General features: G+C 31.2%; 3 protein-coding genes across 4 annotated transcripts; 1 reads left to right on the forward strand and 2 right to left on the reverse strand.

Annotated features, from left to right (window-relative positions):
* Positions 1-131: 131 nt before the first annotated feature.
* On the reverse strand, positions 132-7,541 carry LOC127069965 (NACHT and WD repeat domain-containing protein 2). Its single transcript, XM_051007733.1, has 23 exons — positions 7,401-7,541; positions 7,129-7,332; positions 6,912-7,056; positions 6,598-6,823; positions 6,330-6,528; positions 6,020-6,262; positions 5,745-5,942; positions 5,543-5,682; positions 4,876-5,478; positions 4,691-4,796; positions 4,463-4,635; positions 4,060-4,279; positions 3,793-4,005; positions 3,523-3,724; positions 3,316-3,439; positions 2,892-3,245; positions 2,463-2,828; positions 2,167-2,372; positions 1,908-2,107; positions 1,665-1,834; positions 1,425-1,583; positions 1,174-1,363; positions 132-335 (listed from the first exon to the last, which is right to left on the reverse strand). Exons 1-23 carry the CDS (start codon positions 7,506-7,508, stop codon positions 186-188), a joined length of 4,899 nt encoding a protein of 1,632 aa, XP_050863690.1. The 5' UTR covers positions 7,509-7,541; the 3' UTR covers positions 132-185.
* Positions 830-21,824, forward strand: LOC127069962 (transformation/transcription domain-associated protein). The gene is made up of 12 exons (XM_051007718.1): positions 830-874; positions 7,456-7,545; positions 8,601-8,780; positions 8,858-9,157; positions 9,240-9,434; positions 9,514-18,639; positions 18,712-18,886; positions 18,969-19,200; positions 19,287-19,380; positions 19,452-20,000; positions 20,095-20,308; positions 20,383-21,824. The coding sequence occupies exons 3-12, from the start codon at positions 8,655-8,657 to the stop codon at positions 20,724-20,726; spliced, it is 11,355 nt and encodes a 3,784-aa protein (XP_050863675.1). The 5' UTR covers positions 830-874; positions 7,456-7,545; positions 8,601-8,654; the 3' UTR covers positions 20,727-21,824.
* On the reverse strand, positions 21,176-25,755 carry LOC127069969 (mediator of RNA polymerase II transcription subunit 24). 2 transcript variants are annotated; one of them, XM_051007747.1, is made up of 12 exons: positions 25,688-25,755; positions 25,212-25,348; positions 24,995-25,120; positions 24,582-24,918; positions 24,083-24,505; positions 23,825-24,008; positions 23,369-23,744; positions 22,818-23,263; positions 22,632-22,724; positions 22,259-22,549; positions 21,728-22,175; positions 21,176-21,637 (listed from the first exon to the last, which is right to left on the reverse strand). In XM_051007747.1, exons 2-12 carry the CDS (start codon positions 25,341-25,343, stop codon positions 21,491-21,493), a joined length of 3,003 nt encoding a protein of 1,000 aa, XP_050863704.1. In that variant the 5' UTR covers positions 25,344-25,348; positions 25,688-25,755; the 3' UTR covers positions 21,176-21,490. The 2 variants fall into 2 exon arrangements, with proteins under 2 accessions (XP_050863704.1, XP_050863702.1); XM_051007745.1 differs by having other exon boundaries at positions 25,639-25,754.
* Between the last annotated feature and the right edge of the window lie 181 nt (positions 25,756-25,936).

Genomic DNA, 25,936 nt, shown 5'->3' on the forward strand with positions numbered 1-25,936 from the left:
TGTTTCTGACGACTATTTTTTCTATTCCCCTATATTCTAATTTTTTATTCCTATTTCCTTACTAAAAAGAGAGGAAGAATTAATGTCTCAAAGATTCGTGATAACCGAAATTCTACTTTGTTTTCTTTTTAGAGAAACTTTTTTCTTTAACTAGAGACCCAAAAAAAACGGCGTTCAATTTTTTTTTATTCTATACCTTCTTCCGTTTCCTCGATTGCTTCAGTTGTACTATTTATAGATCGTATGTTCGTACTCATCCCGTGCGTTACACGTGCAATTCGAGCAGCAGCTTTAAATTTGATAGTTGCTCGTTGCTTTTCCATCTTCCTTTTCCACTATGTGAAACAAATATTTACGTAATGTATTAATGGTATTAGATATATATATATATATAGTGAAAAAAAAAATATGTTCATCATTCCATAAAAATTCCATACAAATTTATCTCTCAAAAAATTGAGCAAGATTCCATGCTCCAAAAAAAAAGAAAAACATGAAGATTAAATTGCTCAATCATTTACATTTTTATCACAATGCACATTCGTATAATAATTTAACGATTAATAATATCTTTACAAGAAACTTCTATAGAATTGTTATATAATCTATAAATTCATTATTATATACATTATAATACATCTATTCAAATCCATTCAAATTGACATGTATAATGTTCACGACAGCCATCTTGACGAACAGAGAACTCCGAAACATTTGTTAGGGATTTTAGTTCTTTCTTCTACTTTCAATCTCAAAACGTATATATTTGTAACAAAAACAAGTGTATGTGTGTGCAGTTAGCATGTGCTATTAGTGTAGATTAAAATCTTTTTATTTGAAGATTATTAAGATTTACAAGGAAGAAAGAAAAGCCGTAAGTAATAATATTTTCATTGATCTACTTTGTAATTTTGCTTTTTATGCTTCCTCAGCGGACATATTTTAGAACGTATGCATTTAATAGGTTAAGTTAAACGACAATGTTTTCATTACTTATTCAGAATATATATATCAATTGACAAATATTTTGTCAATCTATATAGCAATTAATAATGTACCAAAAGAATATGTGGTTATATATGTGTATATATATATACACATATATATACACATATATATAGTATACATATATATATATATGTATGTTATATTTTTAATAAATATAAAACTTACTTCTTCATCACGCGATGGTAAATTTGCTAGATATTCTTTCATTTCTAACTTTTTAGGATCTGCTATTGCTAATACTGATACACAACCATCAACTGTTCCCAATACAATACTTTTTCCATCATATGTACTATCAATTGCACTTAGTTCAGCTTGTACTCTGTAGTTTGCTATCATTTCACAATCTGATGATCTATAAATTTCAATCACAATATAATCTTTGATTTTTCTACTTTATTTAAATATATATTTACCTAAATACCCTTATAGTTTTACGACCACTATGGTAATAAAGAACATATTCATCTGTACGATTAAACATAGATATTACAGTAAATACTCCTTCTGCAACTTTAGAAATGTATGTTTTCACACTTGTGCCTTTCTTTAATTCTATTAGTTCTAAACCTCCTCTATAGTAATAAATCATGTTAGTATTGAAACAATCTATATAATCTATAAAATGAAATCATTTATGGATTTAATGATATTACCTGCTAGGAGCATATAGTGTGTATTTACCATCTTTACTAATATTTCCACTCCATTTTGGAATAATTCTAATAAATTTCTTTTTATTAATATCAAGAATAGCACCTTTGTCTGAGCCTATGATGCCTACCCAGTGGCTTTTATTAGGCATAGGTGTAATACAAATTATATCCTGTAAAGTAGATACTCTTAATATAATTGACTATCAAGAAAAAGTTATAATTTATTAACAATATTTTATATACTTTGAATCCAGGTAATTTGACTGGTATTTTATTTATTAATATTCCAGTTTTTGCATTATAAATGATGACACAATCTCTATTGCCTTTATCAGCTGCCGGTACTATTAAATGTGAATTGTCTGAAGTTATTTGGACTTGTCTGAAAGGTGTTCCTGTGTGACTTCTCACTGTGTACTCAAATGAAAATATTGTTGCCCCATCTATAAATTATATAAACATTATTTCTTTTTATTATAAATTTTATAATTTATATTTATACCTGGAATACTTCTTACGACAAGAACCGCAGTAGTTCTCATACTTTCTACTCCAGTAGGATTATTTGGCCTGGAGACTGTGAAAAATTTAGTCGAATTTTCTATTAATTTAAGTTGTTTAACATTTGCTTGTTCTCCTTTAAATAATACTTGTTCTGTAATTCTATTCCAAATTAATACATTTCCAGATTCTACTGATATAATATACCTAAAATATATTATATATTAAAATAAGTCACTTTTATAAGTTCACAATAGACATTTATATAATTTTCTATAAATTTAATTGATTTCTTACCTTCCAGTATGTGTCATAGAAGCATGTGTCACAATTGCCCCTAAGGGACTATCAGCAAGTTTAGAAATTAATTTTCCTAATTGGAGATCCCAAACACCTACACAATCTCTTGTAACTGTAACTGCTAAATTAGATTCTTGTGCTAAACTTATCATATCAATTTGTAATTCATGTCTGTCAATAACATGGACTTGCTCAAATATATTATTAATATTCCACACTTTAACACTTCTATCAATACTTGAAGTTACCACGCTATTCCAATTTCCAATAGTTAAAGCTTCTAATTGAATAATTCTGGCAAAGTGTGCATCCAGTACTTTTAACAATTCACATGTTTCCAAACTCCAAACATATAAATTTTTTCTACAAAAAAAATTATATATTGATCCAATTTTTTTCTATTTATAACAATATTTGAAAACATACCTTACACCCGCAACTGCATAATTTTTGGTACCACTGATCATGATAGAATTAGAGTACATCATTCGTGTGCTAATATTTCGTACTCCATTTGGTAACACAAGTACATGTGCATCACTTTTACTTTCTAAAAACCAAACAACAAATCCATTTCCTGTTGTTGCTAAGAGACATTCTTCTTCTTTATCCAGTTTTAATTGTAAAATATATTCAACATCATCATTATATGCCCTAGGTATGTCTTCTTTTTTTTCCCAAAAGGTAGATGTTTCATCTATCATATATTTTGTAATTTTATACGTATCTTTAGTTGTACACGCATATAAAGTATCCTTTTGATTATTCATAACCATAGCACTGAAAATTTGATTTAATTAAGCATTCATATATTAAAAAAAAAAAAAAAATTCTTTTATTGTTTTATTACCTATGAAAGTGAAAGAGTTCTAATGCACTTTTTTTTTTATAAGTATGTAAAAGCATAATAGAATCTTCTATATTTCCAGACCAAAATACAATCCTATATTCATCCAAATTTGTGTATTCTACATCTATAAAAATAAACGAAAATTATTTAAATATTAAGGTTTAAACAGTAAATATGTTTAAAAAGATAAACTATTTTTTTCTTTACACAAAATAGGCCATTTGTTAGAATCTTCAGGGTTTGTATAGTTCCCAAGTAAATTTCCACGCAAGTCAAACTTATACCAGCCTATTCTACCATATATAAATACATACTGATTTGTTAAATGCACTCCACATACATGTTCTTCGTCAGGTAATGGATTATTAATGATAACAAATTCACTTGTCAAAGTATTTAGAACAACAGTCTATAAAAATATATTATATGAGGAATAGAAAATAATCTTTATGTATGTGTAATAGTACTATGTAATACTTGATCATTAGTTGTAAAAGCAGCAGCATATCTATTATCAGGACTTAATACTAATTGCTGCATTATTCCTTCTACACCAGGACTAACATCTCTAGTCATATCACTTGTACTGAGATCCCATGTTATAAATTTATTAGATATTGATACAACATAACGGTAATCTGATGTTAAGCAAAATCCAAATACAGCAAATTGATGACCTTCAAGTGAATACTGTAAACAAATATTTCTTAAGAATTTAATTTATTTGACTTATTATTGTATTACCTTTAGTGGCCCACCAGGTGTATGTAAACAATGATAAAGTGGAAGTAAAGCACAATCTTTAATGCCATCATTATCACAAGCTTGCAATAACATTTTGACATTAACATTTCCACCAATTTCTGGTAATAATCTACCAATTAATTGAGGAGCTAACATATCTGGATGACTTCCAAGAATTGCTCCACCTAATCTTAATGCATCAGCTACTAGCATTAATTCTCTAAAAAATCATACACACACTCACACACATTATATATATACATATATACATATGCACATATATACATACATATATATATATGTATGTATGTATGTATATGTATATGTATTGTAATCATATGTATTTCATAATTATTTATAATTTGTTGTCTGTTTCTACACATATTTTATTTATGTAATTTACCTCACTAGATTTTGGTTATCAATGAAGGTACATGCATCTTCAAAATCTGAAAGTACAGCTTGCAATGGACAAGAACTTAACTTAGCATGCAACCATTCATAATTAAACAGAACATTTTCAAATAGATCCTTAAAACGGCGTGATCTGACCAAATGGAAGGGTAATTCTCCAAACTAAAATCATAGAAATATTAATTCTCACAATTGTTGTTCAATAATTTCAATATACCTTTCGTAAGTTATATCTAGAGATGGTCCCTTCCTTTGAATAGAATGCTAAAGGCTGCTCTGGTACTTTTCTATCTGCTAGACCTTCTTTATCTGCTAGATTAAACCTAATTTCCCCATTTATATAATCATTTAAGTGAAATTATTTATGCAGAAATTATATGTAAAAATGTATTAAATATTTACCGATGTCTTTGTATCTCTGTGTATTTAAAAGGTTTTGGTTTCCCACCTCCCCAAATACCAAGATAATAATCAGCTATCATAGAATGAAAATACATAGCCATATTCATATTTTTAAAGTATCTCTCCTTAGCTGTGTCTCTAAATTGTCTGTGATACCAATTGAGAACACTGACACCATCGGCTTCTCTTTCACTTAAATAATTAGGTAAATCATTCCGTATTCTTGTCCAAAGAAGAGGTGGAATTCTTCTAACAGGTGGCATGTGATATTGATATACATCGTCTAAAACTTTATCATCTAATGAAATTAAATCTTCAAGTTCAGATTCAGATAATCCAGACTTAGCAGCTGTAATATAAGCTAGAGCATGGAAAACTAATATTTTGCCATGTTGTTTTTCTATTCTTTCAAATAACATCATTATACTATCCATTACAGTATTTGCTAAATGGGTGTCTGCTGGTTTAGTATAACTACGCCACCTACATATTTCAGCAAAGACTAATTTTATAAAAATTGGTAAAGAACATTTTGATATAGCATTTGCAACTAAACGCCACTGATAATTATTTAGATCTCTGTGTGCAGTTTTCATCCACATTCTGTTAAAACAATTATTACTCATTAATTAATAATACTTGCTATTTAAATATAATACTTCTATACCTTATAACATCCATCGCTAAATCTTCACCTAAAGCTGTAACTTCTATAAAATTTTCTTCTGTATCAATCATTCTACGTAGTAATTGATAATCTCGCGAAATTAGAGGATTAGACTCTTCAGCTGCACAAGATAGTATCATCTATAAAAAAAAGGAATTTTAAATTTTTAATGAAAAATAAATAATAAAAAAACAATACTCACTTTACAATTCAAAGGAAGTCTAGTAGGTAACCATGATAATTTATTTCCTTGCACACCTGTTAATTGATCTACACTATCCAGAAATAGCAAAATTGGTTGCTGTTCTGTAGCCAAAGTAAGCAAGTGTTTAAAATATGCTGTAAGTGGTACAAGATCATCTGGTATTTCTTCAAATGGTAACATAAAATTATATGAAATCTATAAAAAATGAAAAATTTATCTTTTCAATATTCTTATAAAATGAAAAAATATATTGCAAATATGTTCATGCTTACTTGCTGGCAAATGGAAATAAGTGTTGGAGTTAATGCACTACTATCTGGGGTTGTACCAAGAAATCTTATTATACTAATGGGTTTTTTATTTATGAGCCATACAGTGCTTGACAAACCTGCACTTTTTGCCAGTAAAGATGTTTTACCACATCCACCTTCTCCATAAAGAACTAATGGTTTTTCACTATCACCTAACATGTGATATTTAATGTTCTCTAATATGTCTTCTCGTCCATAAAATATCTACATAATTGACATGAATTAAATTTTATTGCTTTCCTTCTTTGATTATATCTCAATACAAATTTACCTTAACAGAATTATTGCAAGCGTGCAAATGTTGTAAAATCTCCGTTATAATTTGTCCTTGAGCAGAACTATCTTCTTTTCGCATTGCACGATCTACAAGCTTTATTATATTTCGATAGAAATGTGTTATAAAATGTTGCAGATATTCACTATGTGTTTCAGGATCCAAACCTTCCCTACCAATCCATTCTACTGTATACCTATGATAAAATGGATAAGAATGTAAATTAATATTGGAACATTTATCATGTTTTACATCATATAAGTACCTTTGCAAATTTGTATTTTCGATTTTGTCAGGCAATCTTTCATCCCTAAGATTAGCTAGTAATCTACAAGCTTCATTATCCAAACTTCTATTAGCAATATCTATAAATAAACTTGCCTTCCTTAAGTTTTGAAGATTTATATTATTTATATATCGTATATAAGCTAAACAATGATTTTTTGTATTCTTCACATTTAAAACTCCATTGATTACTTCTCTTTCAGTCACTGTTTACAAATCAATTATGCTCACATTATATTAAATTTTTTATCTATAATTACATATTATTAAATAGAATTTTTCTATTATTTTTACCAGACATGAAATAGTTGTGCATTGTATCTTTATCAAATTTTCCTGAATTATATAAAGATTGTGCTCCTTTTCTAAAGATTTTTTGCATTTTTACCATAGTATCCCACCAAATGGCCTGATCTTCTTGTTGTAATTTTGGTATTCTCTAAATATTGGGATTAAAAAGTTAATAAAATTACTATATTTTATTATACAAAAAAGTACAAAGAGTATTTACTTTGTTATTAAAATTTTTTAGAATTGATGAAATGGGTTGTAAAATACTTGTTGGTGGTACAGCATTACTATCCTTTTTATACCACTGATCAAGGACAGAAACATCTATTCCTTGATTGTCCAATTCTGTTTTTATCATTTCCAATTCTGAACTGAGTATATAAGTTGGTATAGGACGATATCCGTATTTTTGACCTAAAAATACCTAAATACACAATAATTAATAAAAAATATATATATTTTAATTTATTTTAATTATATATAATCTTTTACCACAAAGTTTGGTCCCATAGATAATCTTTGACAATTTTCTATTTCTCTCATGCAGAGTTCAGTAGTCATGTGATCATCTGTGGCTTCATCACGTACACCCCAACGCATATCAACTACCTACCACAAGAAGAAAATTAAATATTCAGTAAGAAACTTTTATTTGATGATTAATTGTTTTCTGTATTAATTAGTTCATATATTATATAAAATAACTTATCATATATATATAGCTTACTATATGAATTTATTCAAATGTTACATATATATATATATACTCTGCATGTGTGGTACCTGGTACAATGAAAATCAATTTCTCTATAAATATCTATAGACATACATCTATATCGTATGAAGTTTTATCTTCTTGTGCAATTTTATTTATTGTTAAATGATCTAATTAATTAATGTTTTACCTGAAATTCTAATCCATGTTTTTCTCTACAATAATCCTTAATTTTAGGATAACACTGTGCCATTAACGTATTTCTTTCCATTGTTGTATCTGAAATACATCAGTTATTACTATTCATTATATTTATATCTATGTTATAGCATTATAATTTTATAAGTAAAAACTTACCAGTAAATGTAGAACTTGTAAATATTCTTACTATTTTTGAACTTACAGCAGGTAATGATTTTAAAGATCCTGCAAAGATTGAATCAATAGTTGTTTCATCCATTTTTTATTTTATTCTATTTTTTTTTTATTATGATTATTATATATTATCGTATATTATTATTGTATATTATAATTTGCAACAAACAAAATTTGTACAATACGCTATTTTCCTGCTACTATACGATTATTGCATAATAGAAGATCAGAGTAGTGTAGGATACTAAATAACAGAAATGTAATCTATATCCTACAATACATTCTTAAGAGTATTAGTAATGGTTGCTAGGGTTTATTTACTAATACCTTTAGCACATCCATCTACCTACATACATATGTATATATATTTTTTCACTAAAAAGTCATTACATTATGTTATTGATTTTTTGTTTATAATATATAATTGTCCTATCTATAATATTTTGCATGTAAAATTTGTATATAATATTTTAGTCAAAGTAGATATATATTAACACATTGTTATTACTCGACGTCTCTTTTTTCATTTATTTTTTATTTTACATTTTCAATTATTATTTTTGACAAAACATTGTTAACTTCTTCTTTTTTATGTTGAACAGGTGTTCTGATGGATCATCCTTAATAGTGATTGTATATTCAATCTTGAAGCAAATATGGCACCACCAGATCCTGTAACACAAATGAACACTTATCGGTCATACGTGACCATGTTGGCAGATCCTGTTTCTAAGGATGAATTAAAATTAAAGGCTGCTCAAGAATTGTCTGAAAATTTTGAAGTATATATTTTATCTTATATAATAAAATACTTTTGTTAAAATATTCTTTTATTATTATTATTATCATTTTCATTTAGGTCATCATGTGTTCTTCACAATATCCAGCATTTTTGGATCATATGATGAAAATATTTTTAAAAATACTACAGGAAGGAGAGCCTCATTTTATATCAGAATATAACATACAACAAGTTCGCAAACTTATTCTCGAAATGATTCACAGACTTCCAAGTAATGAATATCTGCGGCCATACGTCAAACAGATTTTAAGCCTTATGTCAAAATTATTGGAAACAGATAATGAAGAAAATGTATTGGTGTGTTTAAGGATTATCATTGAGCTTCATAAACAATATAAGCCAACATTTAATCCCGAGGTAATTAATCCTTATTTTTATCAAATTATTTTATTATTATATATTTTTATTTGTATTAATTTATAAATACTTTTATTCACAGATACAGTATTTCCTGCAGTTTGTAAAATCGGTTTACAGCGAGTTACCAAAGAATTTGCCAAAAATATTTGAACCACGTCCACCGCTCAGAGTAAAGGATTTATCTGAAGTAAATATAGAAGTTCTTTTAAAAGAAACATTTACAATTACAGCTATACAAAGTGAAAAGAAAGCAGCCGATGGTACTGTTGTTACAGTAAGTAAATATAAATTGAAAGAAAATTAAAAAGATAGAATAACATAAGTAGTAACACATGTGTCTCTATATTTTATAGTATAATCTCATTCCAAAAGCAGTATTATCTCTAAAAGTACTACAAGAATTGCCTATCATAGTTGTGCTTATGAACCAATTGTATAAGCAAAATGTTCATCAAGATGTATCAGATTTTATACCACTTGTAATAACTACTATCACGTTACAACCAAGTCCTCAACATCGTGCATCTCCTGGATTCAATAAGGAAGTATTTGTTGATTTTATGGGAGCACAGATTAAAACATTGTCTTTCCTGGCTTACGTTATTCGAGTTTATCAAGATGTAGTATCACAACATAGCACGATATTAGTAAAAGGTATATTGGGCTTATTTACACTTTGTCCAATGGAAGTGGCACATTTACGAAAGGAATTGGTAATTGCATCTAGGCATATACTTGCCACAGACTTACGTAATAAATTTATACCACACATGGAATGTTTCTTTGATGAAGACATATTTATTGGTCGTGGATGGACGACACGAGAATCTCTTAGACCATTAGCATACTCAACTCTTGCTGATTTAGTACATCATGTCAGATTACTATTGCCATTGAGTGATGTCTCAAGAGCAGTCCATTTATATAGCAAAAATTTGCTTGATCAAAGTCTTCCAACAGCTGTTCAAATGGTATCTTGTAAATTATTAATGAATTTAGTAGATACTGTTAGACAAAGATCGGATGCTGAAAACAGTTCTCAAGGGAGAGAATTATTAATGAGAATACTTCTGGTATTTGTTCTAAAATTTAAGACGATTGCTAAAATATACATACCAATTTTACGTAACAAAGTAAAACAATTACCACCAACTGGATTAGATGTCAAGACAGAAGATGTAAAACCAGTTATACCAGATTTAACTGAGGAAAAAGAAACTGGAAAATCTAAATTCGGATTTCCTGTCTCTCAAGCTATGAGTTACAATGTAGCGGATTATAGAAATTTGGTGAAAAGTTTAGTACATGGTGCCAAGGCTATAACATCTAATTGCATAAACAGTAAATCAAGTGAAGTAATACAGTCTAATCAATTCCAACCAAAAGAGACATTAATTTATATAAAGTTGGTTAAATGGGCTCTACCGGCATTGGATATTTATACGATAGGTCCTCCTTCTGTTGGAGCTATTACACAACCTGGTAGACCAGCACAATCACAAACAATAAGAACAAGAGAAGAAAAGGAAGTTTTAGAACTCTTTGGTAACGTGTTTACTCAAATGAACCCACAAACATTTCAAGAAATATTTTCAACATCAATAGATTACATGGTGGAAAGAATTTTTAAGAATTGCACATTACAAATAATTGGAAGTGCTTTTCTATCTAGCCCTACAATATCATCAACTTTCGCTACAATATTGGTCGAGTATTTGTTAGAGAGAATGGGTGATATGGGATCTAATGTAGAAAGAAGCAATCTATACCTGCGATTATTTAAACTTGTTTTTGGTAGTGTATCTCTTTTTCCAGCCGAAAATGAACATATGTTACGACCACATTTAAACCAAATTGTTAACAGAGCTATAGAATTGGCTATGTCGGCGAAGGAACCATATAACTATTTTTTGCTTCTACGTGCCTTATTTAGATCAATTGGCGGTGGATCTCACGATCTTTTGTATCAAGAATTTTTGCCTTTACTTCCTAATATGTTGGAAGGATTAAATAGATTACAATCTGGCTTACATAGGCAGCATATGAAAGATCTCTTCGTTGAATTATGTCTGACAGTGCCAGTAAGATTAAGTTCGCTCTTGCCATATCTTCCGATGCTGATGGATCCTCTTGTTTCTGCACTTAATGGAAGTTACTGTTTAGTCAGCCAAGGCCTACGAACTCTTGAACTTTGTGTTGATAATTTACAACCAGACTTTTTGTATGAGCACATACAACCAGTTCGTGCTGATCTAATGCAGGCACTGTGGAGAACTTTGCATAATTCTACTGATCAAGCACATGTAGCATTCAGAGTACTAGGCAAGTTTGGTGGAGGAAATCGTAAAATGATGATCGAACCTCAAAAGTTAGAGTACAACGATCGTGAAACTAATTCGCCTGCTGTAGTTGTCTATTTTCAAGAACCATCAAAACCAATTGATTTTCCTGTAGAGAAAATAATTGAAACAGCATTTAATGCTCTTAAATCAAACACAACGGGTTCGTTTTATCGCAGACAATGCTGGGAAGTTATTAGTTGCTATTTAGCAGCATCCTTACGATTAGACGATAATAACACAATATTACAGAAGTTATTTATGCATCCAAGTTTTAAAGAAGGCAAGATTCCACATCAACAAGGACCTCATTATAAATGTCCTGACTCAGTAGCAAGAAATGTACAACAAACTGCCTTAACAGGTTTATTTGTTGCTGCTGAAATCAAAGAACTTCGAAATTCAGTTCTTGGAAGTGTAGTATCTATAGTTAGACACTATACAATGGTTGCAATTGCACAGCAAGCTGGACCATTTTGTTTAACAGGAAAACAAGTACGTATGCAAGGACAAGATCCTCTTGTATTAATAGATGCACTTGCTGTAATAATGGGTCATGAAGAAAAAGAACTTTATAAACCTGGTCATTTGGCATTGGTGCTAATATTAGAAACAGCAACCAACATTTTAGGTTCTAAAGAAAGAGCTTGTCAATTGCCATTAATGGAATATTTAGCTGAAAGAATGTGTTCGTTATGTTACGAACGTGCCTGGTATGCTAAACTAGGTGGTTGTATAGCTATCAAATTTCTCTTTGAACGAATGGCAACGAAATGGGTGTTAAATCATCTTTTCGTTTTTCTAAAAGCATTGATGTTCGTAATGATGGATTTAACGGAAGAAGTATCTAATGGTGCCATTGACATGGCCAAAGCTAACTTGGAAAAAATGCTAAGAGTTTGTGTCAATCCTGGTATTCAAGATGGAAATGTGGAATTGATAGAAGCTCAAAATAAAAGTTTGTACGAAGTTACTCACGAATTGGTCAGACAAGTTACTTCGCCACATACTTTGGTACGAGAACAAGCAATGGCTTCGTTGCGATTACTTGCAGAGATACAAAATAAAACCGTCACGGAAGTTATGGAACCACATAAGGAAGTTTTAGCAGACATGATCCCACCGAAAAAACATTTGTTACGACATCAACCTGCCAATGCTCAAATTGGTTTGATGGATGGCAACACTTTTTGTACTACTCTGAACCCACGTCTATTTACTATCGATCTGACCGTCATGGAACATAAAGTATTTTTTCAAGAACTTTTAGCACTCAGCGAAGCAGAGGATGCAAATTTGAACAAGCTGCCTTGCTATAAATCCGTATCAAATCTTATTCCTCTTAGAAAATCAGCGCTCAGAGCATTAGCGGCTTGTCATTACATCGTAGCGTGCCGGGATAAAATCTTTGGTGTACTTTACAAAGCTTTAGAAAAACCGAATTCAGAACTGCAAGAAGCTGCATTCGAATGTATGAAGAAATTTATAGCAGGTTTCCAAATAGACATGGAATCTGTTCATACTATTATGAGACCAATGCTTTTAACATTAGGAGATCATAGAAATTTAAGTTTGAATTGCGTAAAACGACTATCATATTTGACGCAATTGTTTCCTAGCACGTTCAGTATTACATTGTGTGAACAATTATTACAACATTTAAAAAAATTATTAGAAAATTTGATTCAAGCACATAAAGGTATATCGAAATCTGGAGAAAATGAACAGAAGATTGCCACTATTATTGGAATTTTTCATGAAATTCCAGCAGCTACACCTAAATTTATAGACGTACTTTGCAGACTTGTCTTGCAAACTGAAAAATCATTGACCGTAGAAGTGTCTAGCCCCTTCCGCGTTCCCTTAATGAGATTTTTATTACGATATCCAACAGAGACACTTAATTTGTTCTTACATGACAACAATGTAAAGGATCAACAATGGAGCAGATATTTAGAATTTCTTATCAAACAAAAAGAAGGAAAACCATTCCGTGATGTCTTGCATAACAGTACAGCAAGATTGATTACTATGCTTCATGCACACAATCAAACAAATTCAAATTTATCACATACTGAAAAAAGTGAACTTCAACATCAAGCGATCAAAATCGTTTCCGTACTTATTAAATTCGACGAGCAATGGTTGTCCACTCAAACTCAATTAGTGAATGCCTTGAAACAAATCTGGTGTAATGACGATTATCAAGCATTACATAAAAAGGTAGAAAGTGTTGATTATTGTCATTGGAAAGAGCCAAAGCTTATAGTCAAAATCTTGTTACATTATTTCCGACATCATCCCAATGACATAGATTTGCTCTTTCAATTATTGAGAGCAACATGTGATAGATTCATTCCTGATTTTCAATTTCTTAAGGATTTCTTGGAGCATACAGTGGCACAAGAATATACCGTGGAATGGAAACGTAGTGCCTTCTTTAGATTTGTCGATCATTTTCCTACAAATAATTTGTCACAGGAACTGAAAGCTAATGTTCTTCAGTTGATCATTATCCCCTGCTTTGCAGTAAGTTTTGAAAGGGGAGAAGGTACGAAATTAGTGGGAGGTGCACCTATGCCTTATCAAGATAATCCAGAAAACGTGGTCTCCGTTTTTATCAGTAAAATTATCGATCCAGACAATCCGTTTGGCTCTGCAGACTGTGTACGAATATTTTTACTTCAATTTTCATGTTTGCTAGTAGAGCAAGCTTCACAGCATATACACGATGTAACTAATAAAAGACAAGGCAACAAATTACGGCGTTTGATGACGTTTGCTTGGCCTTGTTTATTGGGCAAAAATTGTGTCGATCCCACGACTAGATACCATGGACATTTACTTTTAAGTCATATCATTGCCAAATTTGCCATTCATAAAAGAATAGTTCTTCAAGTATTTCATAGTTTATTAAAAGCACATGCTTTAGATGCGAGAAACGTTGTAAGACAAGCATTAGAAATTTTAACGCCAGCAATGCCAGTTAGAATGGAAGATGGTAATACAATGTTGACACATTGGACGAAAAAAATTATTGTGGAAGAAGGTCATTCTATGCAACAACTTTTTCATATTTTGCAATTGGTTGTGAGACATTATAAAGTTTATTATCCTGTAAGACATCACTTAGTACAACACATAGTAAACTCTATACAAAGGTTGGGCTTCAGTCCTACTGCTACAATAGAACATAGAAGATTAGCTGTAGAATTGGCAGAGGTGATTATAAAATGGGAATTACACAGAATAAAAGATGAGGCTGAGAACATAGAATCTGGTGGTATTAGAACAACGACGGGTGCAGTGAAACGTCCAATGTCGGAAGATTCAATGGGTATGAAACGTATGTCTAGTCAATCTACATCAGGCAATGCCGCAGTACCAGTGATGTTACCAAGAACAGAGCCAGGATCCACTAAACCGATTGAACGAGCACATGCTGATGCAATTCTTAATTTCTTATTACGTTTAGCATGTCAAGTAAATGATGTAACAACGATCCATGGCAATCCTGGCGAGCAATTATCAAGAAGATGTGTTGCATTATTAAAAATGGCATTAAAACCAGACGTATGGCCACAATGTTGTGATTTGAAATTAGCATGGCTCGATAAAGTACTCGCTAGTGTAGATAATGCGCAACCCAATTATGGCAATATATGCACAGCTTTAGAAGTTCTGACATTTTTACTGGGTGTCATGAAAAGAGAACAAATACTTGCAAGTTTCAAACCTTTACAACGTGGTATAAGTGTTTGCATTTCAAGTAGTAACACTAAAGTTATACGACTAGTCCATGGTTTACTGTCGCGATTGATTACCATATTCCCAGCAGAACCTACTTCATCTACTGTTACCTCCAAATACGAAGAATTAGATACATTATATACTGCAGTAGGTAAATTTATTGTTGATGGATTAGCAAGTTACGAAAAAAATACTTCTGCTACCCCTAGCACGTTATTCGGAACGTTAATGATGTTGAAAGCTGCTTGCACAAATAATCAGAGCTATATAGATCGATTGATAACACCGTTTATGAGAGTTTTGCATAGAATGGCTAAAGATCATTTACACTCCACACAAGCGGAGGCTAATCCAGTTGGCAGCGAATTATTGATTTTAAGTTTGGATCTCGTTAAAAATCGTGTAGTTGTAATGGGTGTGGAGATGCGAAAATCATTTATAGGATCTATTCTTGTTGGTCTTATAGAAAAAACACAAGATATCAAAGTTATGAAAGCTATTACTAAGATGCTCGAAGAATGGATGAAAAACAAGAGTCCAATAGCTATGAATCAAGCTCCAAGTTTAAGAGAAAAATCTATTTTATTAGTTAAGATGATGCAATATGTTGAAAAACGTTTTCCCGATGATTTGGAATTAAATAGACAATTTTTGGAACTAGTCAATTTTATATATAGAGATGAGGCACTTAAAGCTTCAGAGCTGACATCAAAATTGGAACCTGCCTTTCTAGCTGGTCTACGATGTATTCAACCACACATTCGAGCAAAATTCTTTGAAGTATTTGATGGATCAATGAGAAGACGACTTCATGATAGACTTTTATACATTATCTGTAGTCAAAGTTGGGATGCAATAGGCCAACATTATTGGATCAAACAATGCATCGAATTACTTCTGGTTACCGCAAATTCAACTACTCAAATACAAATGTCCAATCAAGACACATTATTGCCCAGTGTTACGTCTATAATAAATATGGCAGATAGTGAAGAACATAAAAATTTTATTATATATTCTACCATAAAAGAAGAACCTCAAGAAATGATAGAGTCGAATGATATAAAGGAGGATATTCTTGACATGGATCTCTCCAATACTGATTCAACAACAGTTTCAGACGAAATCACTACTACCGGAAAAGCTACGTTGACGCAATTAATCGCGAAGCAAGGCGAGTTTATAGAAAATGCTAAGAAAATCAGAACGGAACAATTATTGTTAGCAGCGGCACAGCTTTGTCATATGGATACAAACTTGGCAGAACGCGTATGGTTGGATACTTTTCCGAAATTATGGGGTATTTTAGATGAACATCAACATAATACTTTGATCGCAGAAGTCGTACCATTTATCTGTAGTGGTACTCATATAATACAAAAGGACTGTCATCCCAGTGCAATAGCAACTTTTGTTGAAGCATTATCTCATTGTAATCCTCCTGTACCGATGAGACCTGCATTAATGAAGTACTTAGGTAGATCACACAATCTTTGGCATAGAATGACATTGAACTTGGAACAAATGGCATTTGACAATGGTAATAATCAGTTTAAAACTAAGAGGGAATCCGATTGCTACGATTTTGAACCAGATAACAGTCCTCATGCTGAAGTTTTGGACTCATTATCCGATATGTATTCCTTATTATGTGAAGAAGACATGTGGTCAGGTCTTTGGCAAAAGCATGCACATTATAAAGAAACCCTTCAAGCAACTGCCTTAGAACAACAAGGATTCTTTGAACAGGCACAAGGAGCGTATGATTTGGCAATGACAAAATTTAAACAAGATTATGTCTCAACGCCGGCACCGTTCAAAATACAACGTGAAGCTATTCTTTGGGAACAGCATTGGATAAGATGTGCAAAAGAATTAAATCAATGGGATTTGTTATTGGAATATGGGAGTAAGAAAGCCGAAAAAAATCCATTCCTTATCTTGGAGAGTTCTTGGCGTATTCCTAATTGGCCATTGATGAAGGAATCTCTTGCTCAAGTGGAACATAATTGTCCAAAGGAGATGGCTTGGAAAGTAAATCTGTATCGTGGATTTCTAGCCATATGTCATAGCGAGGATCAACATTTAAGTGCTGTTGAAAGATATGTAGAGTTAGCTTCGGGTCTTTGCATGCGCGAATGGCGAAGGCTACCTCATATCGTAAGTCATGTTCATTTACCATTACTTCAGGCAGCTCAACAAATAATGGAACTGCAAGAAGCCATGCAAATACATCAAGGTCTTTTACATGGAAGAAGTACGTCGTTACACGATATGAAGGCTATCGTTAAAACATGGCGCAATCGATTGCCTGTAATAGCCGACGATCTTAGCCATTGGTCAGACATTTTTACGTGGCGACAACATCATTATACCTTCATTTCTAGTCATTATGATTCTCAACAAGATCAGACAACGAATCATTCGATGCTAGGAGTACATGCATCCGTCCAAGCCATTATACATTTTGGAAAGATTGCTAGAAAGCATAATTTATGTGGTGTTTGTTTGGATTCTCTTTCAAGAATATATACAATACCCAGTGTGCCTATAGTCGACTGTTTTCAAAAGATCAGGCAACAAGTAAAATGTTATCTGCAAATGGCTTCAATTTCAGGAAAGAATGAACTTCAAGAAGGTTTAGAAGTCATCGAATCAACTAATTTGAGATACTTCACTAAAGAGATGACTGCTGAATTTTATGCTTTAAAGGGAATGTTATTGTCACAAATCGGTAGATCGGACGAAGCTAACAAAGCCTTTTCTGCAGCTGTTCAGTTACATGATACTTTGGTAAAAGCCTGGGCGCTTTGGGGTGATTATTTGGAACATATATTTACACGTGACGCTCGACAAATATCCATTGGTATTTCAGCCATTACTTGTTTTCTACATGCATGTAGGCATCAAAATGAATCCAAATCTAGAAAATATCTTGCTAAAGTATTATGGTTGCTCACATACGATGATGATAAATCTTCTCTCATGGAAGCTGTTGATAAATACGCAGTAGGGGTACCACCAATACAATGGTTACCATGGATACCACAATTACTGATGTGCCTTGTTCGACACGAGGGCAACGTGATCTTGAATTTGTTGAGTCAAGTTGGAAGAATGTTTCCACAAGCAGTATACTTTTCTATTAGAACTCTATATCTTACATTGAAGATCGAACAACGCGAGAGATATAAAAGTGCTGAATTAGCTGGAAAAATGCATGATGGGGTAGAAGGTAGAAGTACTACTGGAAATGTACAACAGCAAGGAATAACTGAAACTGTACCAATTAGAGCTACACCACCAATGTGGAGATGTTCTAAGATTATGCACATGCAACGAGATATTCATCCAACTATTTTGTCGAGTTTAGAAGGCATAGTGGATCAGGTTGGTTAAGATATTTGACTTAACATTCATATTAACGCTATTGCATTTACTTATAATATTGATGTATTTTAGATGGTTTGGTTTCGAGAAACGTGGTACGAAGAGGTATTGAGACAATTAAGACAGGGTCTTGCCAAATGTTATGCAATAGCATTTGAGAATCGTGGTGCCGTTAGTGAAGCTACCATCACTCCACATACATTGAACTTTGTAAAAAAGCTTGTTTCTACATTTGGTATTGGTATCGGTTAGTACGTTTAGAAAAATATTTAATATCAGTATATATGAGGACAGGCTATTTAAAAAGAAAACAAATGAATTAATTGTAGAAAACATATCTTCTTCTCAAAACGTCAACAACACATTTGGTTCTGCCGCTTCAGAGTCTTTAGCACGTAGAGCGCAAGCGACTGTTCAAGATCCTGTTTTCCAAAAAATGAAGGGCCAATTTACCAGTGACTTTGACTTTACCGTACCTGGCGCACGTTTGTTACATAATTTAATAAATAAATTGAAGAAGTGGATTAAAATTCTTGAAGGGAAGACTAAACAATTACCAAAGTAAGTTTATGCCTATGATCTAAAAATAATATAATTTAAGCACATAATTAAGGAAATAATAATACTGACAAATGTAATATTATCAGGTCATTTTTAATCGAAGAAAAATGTCGATTTCTAAGCAACTTCAGTCTTAAGACAGCGGAAGTCGAATTACCTGGAGAATTTTTACTACCTAAGGTAAAAGGATAAAATATTTATCGTCATATTCAATTATAATTCTTTTATCAATGAAAGTGTTGTATTTTCAGCATTCTCATTATTATGTAAGAATAGCAAGATTCATGCCGCGAGTTGAAGTTGTTCAACGTCATAATACAGCTGCTAGAAGATTACGTATACGTGGTCACAATGGACGTCTTTATCCTTACTTAGTAGTCAATGACGCAGGTTTAGGAGATGCACGGCGAGAGGAACGCGTTCTCCAATTATTGAGAATGTTAAACCATTATTTAGCAAAGCAGAAAGAAACTTCAAGGAGATTTTTGCATTTCACGGTACCGCGTGTCGTTGCAGTTTCTCCGCAAATGCGATTGGTCGAAGATAATCCTGCCTCGATTTCTTTACTGGATATCTATAAGCAAGGATGTGCCAAATTAGGAATAGAGCATGATGCTCCTATTGCGAGGTATTACGATAGATTAGCGACTGTACAAGCAAGAGGTGCCCAAGCAAGTCATCAAGTTTTACGGGATATATTAAAAGAAGTACAAACGACTATGGTTGCAAGAACTATGCTTAAAGATTGGGCAATAAAAACCTTTCCCGGAGCAACTGATTATTGGACGTTTAGAAAAATGGTGAGCGTTTTGTTCGATCATAAATTAAATCAAAAAATTTATAATAAATATAACTTGAAAATTTAGATAAATAATATTCTTTTCTTTTTTGCAGTTTACATTGCAATTATCTTTGGCATGTTTTGCCGAATATGTACTTCATTTGACGAGATTAAATCCAGATATGATGTACGTACATCAAGATTCTGGTCTCATTAACATAGCATATTTTAAATTTGATGTTGATGATACTTCCGGTGAATTGGACGCTAACAGACCGGTTCCATTCCGTTTAACGCCTAATATCTTGGAATTTCTTACGAGTACAGGTAATGAAACGTTCACTTAAATAAATTTGTACAAGAGTTTTGTGTATGATATATATATACACCTTTTTTCATAGGTGTTTCCGGACCATTAACGGCAAGTGCGATTGCCACAGCAAGGTGTTTGGTACAACCATCGTTCAAAGTACACACAATCTTACGCGCCATTTTACGAGATGAAGTTATTGCTGATCATAATAAAAAACAGGAGGACGCTGAAAACGCATCCCAAACACCAACAGATATGAAAGGCGAACTTTTAATAACGATGGTTACACGTGCAGTTACCGCGATCGTAACGAGACTGAATTCCTTAGCTAACTTTGATGGAACTGATAGTAAAGTCAGCACATTGGTTGCTGCTGCTAATAGTCACGATAATCTGTGTAGAATGGATCCATCGTGGCATCCATGGTTATAAAACTTCAAACTGTGATGCAAAAAATATGAAAAGTTAAAAAAAGATATGTTTTTAAAACATATTTCCATAATTTCATATAAATACACATATTAATTGATCGAATTTTATATTCGCATCGTTCATTATCATTTAAAAATCAATGACAGTATCTAATACAAAACAAGTTTTTGATGTATAAAAATATTGTTATAAGAATTATCTCTATCATGTTCTTGGAAACACCGTATTGTAAAACTATATATTCTGTATATTTATAAGTATTTCTTGATCTTTTTTTATTTTTTTTATTTGACGTAAATTATGACACACGTCCGTGTAACATAAAAATTTACGAAGATCTCTGTGTATAATCAGCTGTAAATAATAAAAAATAAACTATTATAAATATTTATAAATATACATCTATATCATTTTCATAAAAGAATAAGTTATCAGTTATTTTCTTTATAAAAAAAAAAAATTACAAATACCGATTTAGAGAAAGTTATACGCATATAACGCTAATTCTATATAATATATAAAATATATAATTAACTATTATCAAAAATTTTGGCGACGTATTATATTACATTAATTATTATATTCATTGATGACCACACACGCACATTCACAAACACACACACATACATACATTAAATTATTTCATATATTTAAAAATAATCATCTGTACCATATTTTCATTTATGTCACATGTTCTTAACAAGTTAATGAATCTTTAATAAATCTATACATACTTTAGTCTAACTTTAGTCTAAAGATTAAATCTATTTAGTGGGCTTAAGATTAATATTTCGTAACATACATAAATCTCGTGCGGTTGCTTTACGACCTACTACAGTCTGTATATCGTAAAATCTAAGTAATATGTCAGTTGAAAAAGACTCGGGCAGTGCTTTGAGGAGGCAAGGTACCTAAAAGTAAAAATTTGTATAATCGTTAAACTTTTTTTTTATAATACTTTAGAAAATAAAGAATGATATAGACTAATGAAAACAACGTACTAATGTCTGAGGCATTCCTTGAAGTACGATACGAGTTCTATCTTTACCACATTGTACCATTAATCGTAAAAATTGTAATATAAAATGAGTCTGTTGAGATACTTCTCCATCTCTGCCAGCAAGAAATGTAAACGTCGTGAACAATCCATTTAAGGCCGACGAAAGTGGATCTCTTAAAATAATTGATTTTTGACCATTAGTGGAATTTTGCGTTTGCGGACTCTGTGAACCAAATATAGGATTTGTATCTCCAGTTTCATTGAGCCTCAAAATTTTATTTGCGGGTACACCTAAAGCGTCTAATTCGTCCGCATCTAAATCACGACGAACACGTTTTCTATTATTTCCACGATACGGGTTCGAATTATTGTATTCTAATGTTGAAAATATGCAATATACACAAAGCTTCGCTAATACCGACGATTGTGGTTCTACGAGTTCTTCGCTTCTGTAATAAATATTATGGGATAAATATTTCAAAATATTTTGTAAGAAATTATATAAACCTTCTTTTTTTTATATTGAACTTACTGTAACGAATTATATAAATATTGTGGAATGATATGATTTATGAGATCTAGCGTACAATTTTCGATGTCGAGATGAAATATAGCAAATGCTAGATCTACAGCTTGATCTAATTCTTCCTGGTATCTATATTTTAAGACTTCTTTGACTATATTTGAAACGAACCATAAAGAGCCACCTGTATTTAACAACAATTCTAATGATTGTGTGGCTTGCATACAAATCCAACCACGTTGATTAATGCTATACCAAATAGATTCTAATTGCTCCAATATTGGTAGTCGCGAAATAATACTAGAAACAAAAAAATGGTGATATTAGAATAAAAATAACGTAATGTTAGTATAGATATTTTTAGTAACATTTAATATCATACCTGTGAGACATTGAAAGCACTTTTGTTTTAGATTGTGTTGGTGGATGTACGTCATATTGCATTTTTCGTATAATTTGAGACATCAAACTAGATCTATCATTTACGTTTGCAATAATTATGCAATGATTAATAAATAGACATTTGATAATTTTAAGAATGAAATTATCAAGCTATAATATTACTAACCTTTCTTTAAAATTATCTTGCATTTCCTCACCAGGAAGTGGAGTCAAAAAATGCTGAACCATATTCATAGGTTTCAGAAGTGCATCTTGATGAGTAATACTCATATATGCGCAAAGCCATGCAGCTGCACATACTGGTAAACAGCAAGCAGCTGTACGTAATCCATCTAATGTTCTTTTTACATCACCAGCACCTAATACTCCACTTTCCCATGCACAAAGTAATTCTTTTACTGCTCCCATTGCAGATTGACAAGCAACGTGCCATTTTATATTACTAGATTTAAAATCTGGATCTGCTGAGTTGATTTGAGCTAACAGTGTATCTACTCTAGCTGGATCAATATTTTGTAACATTTTTTGAGGAGACTTGGGTTTATTTCGTTCAGGCATACATTCGCGTACCCATTGTTCAAAAAAAGAATCTCCACCTTCTTCTAAAACTACCTGCAAAAATAAAAATATGATGTAAAAAGTTTATATATATATATATATATATATATATATATATATATATATATATATGTAAATTATAATAAGTGTAAAACTCACATCAGAACCATAAGTTTGTACAATAGAACAGAGCATTAGAAATGATACATCGAATAACATAGCTCTTGTTGCAGCTGTTTTGCTAGGAACAGGTTCATTGATTTGTTTACTACATTCATTGAATTTAATTAATTTAGTAACAAATGTTTTCAATTTGCCCTCTACTGTAGCAACGGCAAGCATTAATTCAAAACTCTTGCCTGATAAAACTTGATATAACATACTAAGTAATGCCTCATGAATTTTTGTATAGTCAGCATTAAGAGTCTTTAAAATTCCTGCTAACGTTGGTTCTGCTCTTATAATTACTTTTGGAATAGATGATGTTGGGGTACTAGAAGTTTCTAATTTTTGCAATGCTGCAGTTAATCCTTCTCTGAAATATTATCTTCTTGTATATGTCATAAAATATATTGAAACTATATATATACATAAATTTAAAAAATATTTTGATACCTCCTACTACTCAATTGCTTTGCTTGCTTTTCTGTAACGAGATTCACCTTTTGTAATTCATTTAATAAACATTCTATGCAATTACATGAGCATGTAGTATCCATTATATCAAGAAGTGGAGTAAATTGTAATAATAGTTCCAAAGCATCTAAAATATCTTGCGAATATTCATATTTTTCATCTCCTGAAAATAGATAATATTTTTATAACAATAAAAAGATATCTTAGAAAATTTTTTATTATTTCTTTTCTAATCACCATTCAATGTAGCTGTATGAAGCTCTTTTAGAATAACAGGAACTTTTAAAAATGTAAATGCACCCCATTGTGATTCATTAAATGTACCAGTAACATTATGTAAGCACATTAGACAGGCACGCATAATTTCACAATAAAGTCTTGCATTCGTATAACTTTTTAAACGTTGTATCATTTGCAATTGATTAACAAATACGGTTGTTTCAGTACTTGGGTTTAATAACACTTGAACTGCAAATAATGGCTGCAAACAATGAGTTATAGATTCCATCCTTGATTTTTCAGGTGATAAAGCAAGAATTTCAACTTCCAAGTTGCATAACTTTTTAAGAGATTCTTCTATTGAGACTGATGATTTCAAGTTACTACTTTTCAATAATGTTTCTATTTCTTGACATTTTCTAACCACTACAATGTACAACTCTAGAAATATAAAATAAGATTTAATATTAGGAAATTAAAAGATCATAAATTGCTGTTATTATATATATAGATATACCTTTATCATCATACTGAGCTAAGTACATCATTGCACATAGAAAATCTGAACCAAGCATTTGTTTCAAAATACTGGCTGGTTTATCCATAAGTTCATTTACTTGTTGAGACATAGAATTGTTCTGAGGCATTTTATTTAATGTATGCAAATAACATTGTAATAACCAATGAACTATCGATAAAACTGCAGCTGCTAAAAGATCTTCCTCCGGCTTTCCACGGCAGGTTATACCAACCTGAATAGATTCTAAGAATTCTAATAAACTCACAATACAATGTGGCTTATGAAAACCATCATATTTGCTTATACGCTGCAATACAGCAGCATATGACACTAACTATAAAAAATTATAAAAATTATTAGTGAATTAAATTCATGTAACTTAAACATATCTAATATAATATAACATTAACCTGAGAACATAAAGAATGTTTCAAGTATGATAACACTAATTGATTGGGACCAGGTCCAACTAATGCTTGTTGCAAAATACAATCTGCTAGGTTATATACATCTCCACTAACTCCTCTAGGCAAAATCTAAAAGATTAGAATAAAATAATTCTAATAGAAAAATGTACTTGTATATAATAGAAATTAAACTTTTATTTATACAAAAATTAATTCTTACTGTCTTTATATTAATGCCCCATTGTAGATCACTCCATCGTTCTCTCCATGCTCTAAGTAACAAAGCTTTTAAGCTACTTGTTTTACTTGTTACTTTTGTCTCCATTACTGATGTTAACAAGAGATTACACATAACTCCTATAAATCACACATAAATCATTTGTTAAAATTAACTATCCAGAGAATTGATATACTTTAATGAAATAAATGAGGCAATTTTTATACATATGTATCATTAATATTGAAACAATAAGATTGATAAATATTATATTATAATAAGAAACATGATTTCTTTTAGTTTTATAATATTTTTTCTTTAATATTCTTAATCCATATCATTTTTCATAACATAACCCCTAACTTGTATAAAGTATATAACTTCTACTTTTTAATAAAAATAATTTTTTCTTATTATAATTAATACATACCACATTTTATATAATACAATTATTTAATATACAATTATAATATATCTACGTTTAACCAATCTTCAAAATATATCACCCACGTTACGATCACACGATCGTACTTAACGCCATGTTGTCAACTACTTCGACAAAATATCACATTCCGCTAAAAGCGTGTGTGATTTCAGCGACAGGTACGGACAAAATATGAACTACAAAACAAGCTGTACATCTACATCACATATATCTATTGTATCAGTGTGTTATATCCAACTTTCACGTAATATAACAATAAAATTACTGTGAGTTAGAAGAATAA

Source organism: Vespula vulgaris, chromosome 1, assembly GCF_905475345.1.
Source record: "Vespula vulgaris chromosome 1, iyVesVulg1.1, whole genome shotgun sequence".
NCBI lineage: Eukaryota > Metazoa > Arthropoda > Insecta > Hymenoptera > Vespidae > Vespula > Vespula vulgaris.